At 49.7% G+C, this 4,866-nt stretch overlaps 1 protein-coding gene across 1 annotated transcript; it reads left to right on the top strand.

Annotated features, from left to right (window-relative positions):
* The first annotated feature begins 279 nt into the window (after nt 1-279).
* Nucleotides 280-3,255, top strand: IL36RN (interleukin 36 receptor antagonist). The gene is made up of 4 exons (XM_005889989.3): nt 280-308; nt 1,643-1,728; nt 2,732-2,859; nt 3,031-3,255. The coding sequence occupies exons 1-4, from the start codon at nt 280-282 to the stop codon at nt 3,253-3,255; spliced, it is 468 nt and encodes a 155-aa protein (XP_005890051.1).
* The last annotated feature ends 1,611 nt before the right edge of the window (nt 3,256-4,866 follow it).

The following is a 4,866-nucleotide window of genomic DNA, read 5'->3' as shown; positions in this document are numbered from 1 at the left end:
AGGGCTGAGGCAACCTTGGAGGAGCAGGCAGACAGCACGGGCTCCGTCAGGAGAAAGGAGAATTCCAAGGTGTCCTCTGGGGAACTGAGCCTCGCCTCTCCTGACCCCAGACCTAGAATTCCCCTGCTCCTTGGGGGTTCTTCCCATGCCAGGGCAGAGGGTTGAGGGGGAGGTGGGGAGGGCTCAGGGGGCCCGGGTCCCCTGCAGCTCAGCCTCCATTTCCACCTGAGATTTTCTGTTATCTCAAAATAGGAGAGTCTACACACCAGGAAGCTCAAGATGGTCCTGAGCGGGGCGCTGTGCTTCCGGTGAGTATCTGAGCCCCTGAGTGATTCGTGTCCAGTGGGAAGGGGCGAAGTTCCAGGTAGACCTGTTGTCCAGTCTTTCCACTGAGGGGATGCTCAGGATTGCCTACAGTGGGGGTGGCTGGAAAGGTGTGAACAGGCACCTACCTCCTTGCCTTTAGACCATCTCTTCCAGCCTCTCCAGACTGGGGCAGGCTTCCCTCTTGGGGGTTACCTGATGAGAAAAGAGCTGTGGCCTCGTCCATCATAATGAGAAAGGCAGTTAGGAGCTTGGATCCCTACTGTTACCTACCATCCCCGCCCTCCAATGTGGTGAAGTGAAGTCAATTCAGGCATTACTTCCTTACTGCCCTTTGGAACAAAATAGCATTAGCAAAACTCTTCTGTCAGTCTGTCTGTCCCCTGGCCTATGCTGAGTCAGGCGCTCCACTCTGGGCTTGGAACAGTGAATGAAAAGACTCCTGCTCTCACTGAGCTCAGGGTCTAGTATAGCTTGCCCCCCAGGAGAAGCCAGTCTTATGAGTGGCTTTATATAGTGGTGCTCTTCAGTCAAGGAAATGTGGAAAATAGGTTTTCTAGGTCCCCTTTCGAAGAGGACTGTAGCACAACTCAGCATATTAGTTACTTTGAAGTAGAGATTTCTTTGTGTTTAGCCAACATTTAGCCAATTTGTATATAGCATACATTTTTTTCCCCATATGACATCTGGAAGAACCCCCTTCAGAATACATCTTTCACCTCACAGGATGTCAGAAAATCAACTGAGATTGTAAATGTGAATTAAATTTGAAAAACAAAATGAAAGAATTTTAAATGTAAAGAAATCCTTCACATAGTAGGGACTATATAGGCAAGTGGAAATATTAATAAATGCACCAAGCAGAAGAAGTAAAGGTAGAAGTTGATAAAGGCACATTTTAACCTTGAAAAGGCCTGAACAGCATCTATCCCATCTTCTTAGTTTAGCAATGAGGAGACTCATGCCCAGAGAGACTGAATCATTTGTCTATTGTGACGATGGTGGCAGAGCCAGGGTGAGAACCCAGGACTCTGACCCACAGTTTAGTTTCCTTTCCAACGTGGCACATCAAAGAGTCTGGTTAGTGTAGAAAAGATTGCAGAGGGTGAAGGAGAAAGTCCAGACTCAGATAGGAGGCTGTGGTGTTGTCCCGGTGATAGGTATGTGCCCCCAGGGGTGGGAGAGGAGGCTGTGCCATTACTTCCGGATCAGTGGGAAGAGAGGGCGATAGTGCCTGAGATTGGGGGAATCTCGAGAGACCAGGTGAGCTGGAGCAACCCGTCCCCTAACTGAGTGTCATCCTGTCCTGATATTTCAGAATGAAGGATGCAGCATTGAAGGTGCTTTACCTGCATGATAATCAGCTTCTAGCCGGAGGCCTACAAGCGGGGAAGGTCATTAAAGGTTGGTGGCCAAAACCTGACCCTATTTCCCTAGGTCTCTCTATATGCTCAGAGGGAGGGGTTCTGAAGAGGACTTAAAAACACTAGCACAAACCTACAGACCTGACACAGTAGATAGGGCATCAAAAAACCAGGCTCTGACAAGGACAAATGAACTACCACACTTTCCAGAATGGCGCCATGCACCAGAAGCCTCTATGTAGAGGTGGGATTCTTTTCCAAGATGGCTGTTTTGTCATTTCCTCGGTAGGTGGAGCTGCGTCCAACATCCCTTTTCCTGGTAGCCCTTGCTGAGGACAGCACTAACGCAGGCTGTCTAAATCTTTACTTCCATGTGAGAGGGGGTTTCTGCCTCTTTACTCTGGGTCCCCTTGGCTCTCTGAGGGTCCTTGGTCACTCAGAGTGGTGGGACTTAGAGGGGCAGGTGGCACCATCTGCCTTTGTGCTCACAGCATGACTGGGCCTGCTCACTAAGCAGCACACACCTGGAACACTCTTACCAGGTGTTAGGGCCAAGTAGAGCTCTCTATGAGGTTGTGTGTGTGTGTGTGTGTGTGTGTGTGTGTGAGAGAGAGAGAGAGAGAGAGAGAGATGGAGGAATTATACAGAGAGGAACGAGACCTTTTTCTGATCTCAGGACTCTCACAGGAGGGTAGAAAGATGTCCAAATAACTCTAATTGGGAGTTTTATCAAGACAGGTTACAGAAAAGTCTGGAGGGTCAAGGGGCGTTGAAAGAGGTGATCAAATTTCTCTTGGGGTTTGGAGACTTGAAGTTTTTTTCTGGACAATGGAGTGGATGTTGGGGTGGAAGATAGTATCATCTTCAAGATCCTGTGTGTCTTGACGTTCACTGGACCACCTTAGGAGACCATCCTTCCCTACATGACAGCTGCTATGAAGCTCCCCTTCTGCCCAACCGTGGGGGAGGGTGTCCGATACAGCCCACAGTTGGGGAGAGAGAGGAAGGGCAGTCAAGGTTCCCGCATCCCCTTCTTCCTCTAGGTGAGGAGATCAGCGTTGTCCCCAATCGGTCTCTGGATGCCAAGCTTTCTCCAGTCATCCTGGGCGTCCATGGTGGGAGCCAGTGCCTGTCGTGTGGGACAGGGCAGGAACCAACCCTGAAACTAGAGGTGGGTCCTGTCGGGGCACTCTCACCACTCTCTGGCTTCACTAAGTCAAAGATGCTGCTGCTGCTGCTGTGGCTGGGGCACCTCTCCCTTGCAGGATTCTGTTGATCATGGCTCTGCCTCCTTATGTTCCATTTGCTCCTGTCCCTCACCTGTCGTGCCCTCTGTCCGCAGCCAGTGAACATCATGGAGCTCTACCACAGTGCCGAGAAGTCTAAAAAATTCACCTTCTACCGGCGGGACAGGGGGCTCACCTCCAGCTTTGAGTCGGCTGCCTACCCAGGCTGGTTTCTTTGTACAGTGCCTGAAGCTGACCAGCCTCTGCAGATCACCCAACTCCCGAAGGACACCAGTTGGGACGACCCCATCATCGACTTCTACTTCCAGCAATGTGACTAGGGCAACATGTCTCCAGGGCTCCCTGCAGGCCAGCTCTGGCAGGGGCTGGAGGTGTAGGAGGACACCCGTGGTGTCACTCTGCCTCTGCTCTCATGGCCCCCACTTTTGAGGGCTGGGCATACTGTCAGTCTTCCTGCCCTTGTTTCCCAGTTTGGGTAAATCCTTCTGAGATTTGGGGCCTTGTACAGTTTCTTCTCCTGCTGATTGGCACTACTGGTGTGAATCCTTGAAAAAGCCCCATGAAATAAACCTCTAATGAGTCAGGGTCAGGGGAGTGGTGGGAACCCTCCATGCTTTGTGATAAAGTACCTGGTAGCTGTTAGCCCCACAGGGCAGCACATCTCTGGTTGAGCCTATCAGGGCCACCAGCCGGCCACACGAGGTCCCCACTGTGCAGAAGAGGGAGAGTGTTCATAGAGTTGAGGACACAGACCCTGCCCCCTTCTCTTTAATTCAGCCACCATCATATGCTGCCTTTTCCCTCTCTACCTTCATGTTTCAGCCATGGATGGGAGAGGGTGGTGGTGTCTGAGGAAGTGGCTCCAACTCAGAAGACGGAAGATGGGCATGTCACACCTTTTGAAATCCAAGGCAGGATTAAAACCCAAGATACTGATGTCTCTTCACATGGAAAGATGCTCATGACATATTGAGCGAGAAGAATGAGTTACAAAGTAGCATATCTTGTAATTGCAATTTAATGAAAGAAAAAACAACCTATTTATGTATATTTCGGCATAGAAACAAAAGTCTGAAAGAGTTGACTTCCATTTTAGCAACGTCAGGATAATGCTATTACAGGTGATTTTTCTTTCCTTCTTTTTATTTATCTGTATTTTCTAATTGTTCTACAATGAAGCTGGAGTGATTGATGATCCCCAGTCGCTTGGTATTCATGCCCCACCCCTGTGCTCCCTCCCACACTGGACCACAGTTGTTTCCATGACCAATAGAACACAATGGAAGTGATGTTGTGCAGCTTGTGAGATTAAGTTATAAAAGACACTGTGGCTTCTATCTTGGTCTGCTTCTTTGTTCACATGCTCTGCGGGAAGCCACCCACTATGTGTGAGCAGCCCTATAAGGAGGCCCAGTGGTGGAAAATGAAGGCTCCTGACAACGGCCACACAAGTGACCTTGACAGTAGCTCAGCCTCCAGCCCAGCTAGGCCTTCAAGTGATGCACCTCTGAGTGACTGTAACCTAGTGAGAGGCTGAAGCAGAGTCACCCAGCTAAGCTCAGCCCAGTCCTTAGGAACTCTGAGAACATAAGTGTTCCTGCTTTATGTTGTTGAGGTTTCGGGTCAAGTCACTTGTTCCCCAGCAATGCATGACTAGTATGGAGGGGAAGAGAAATAAATCATTTACTTTACTATGATTGCAATTTTCTCCAGTGCTTTTACTGTCCTGCTCAAAATGAACACCATCCCTTTATTTCCCCAAATATGAAACTTAAAAAGCTGACCAGGGACGTCCCTCATGGTCCAGTGGTTAAGAATCTGCTTTGCAATGCAGGGGACATGGGTTCAATCCCTGGTTGGAGAACTAAGATCCCACATGATGCAGAGAAACTAAGCCCCTGCGCCACAACTACCGGAGCCCAAGCGACACA

Source organism: Bos mutus, chromosome 11 (assembly GCF_027580195.1).
Source record: "Bos mutus isolate GX-2022 chromosome 11, NWIPB_WYAK_1.1, whole genome shotgun sequence".
NCBI lineage: Eukaryota > Metazoa > Chordata > Mammalia > Artiodactyla > Bovidae > Bos > Bos mutus.
This window is presented reverse-complemented; position numbering and strand designations above follow the sequence as displayed.

Excerpts from the sequence above, each read along its gene's own strand:
- IL36RN (XM_005889989.3), top strand. The coding sequence starts at position 280 with ATGGTCCTGAGCGGGGCGCTGTGCTTCCG. Across the intron at positions 309-1,642 it reads AGCGGGGCGCTGTGCTTCCG|AATGAAGGATGCAGCATTGA; the intron begins GTGAGTATCTGA and ends CTGATATTTCAG. Across the intron at positions 1,729-2,731 it reads AGCGGGGAAGGTCATTAAAG|GTGAGGAGATCAGCGTTGTC; the intron begins GTTGGTGGCCAA and ends TTCTTCCTCTAG.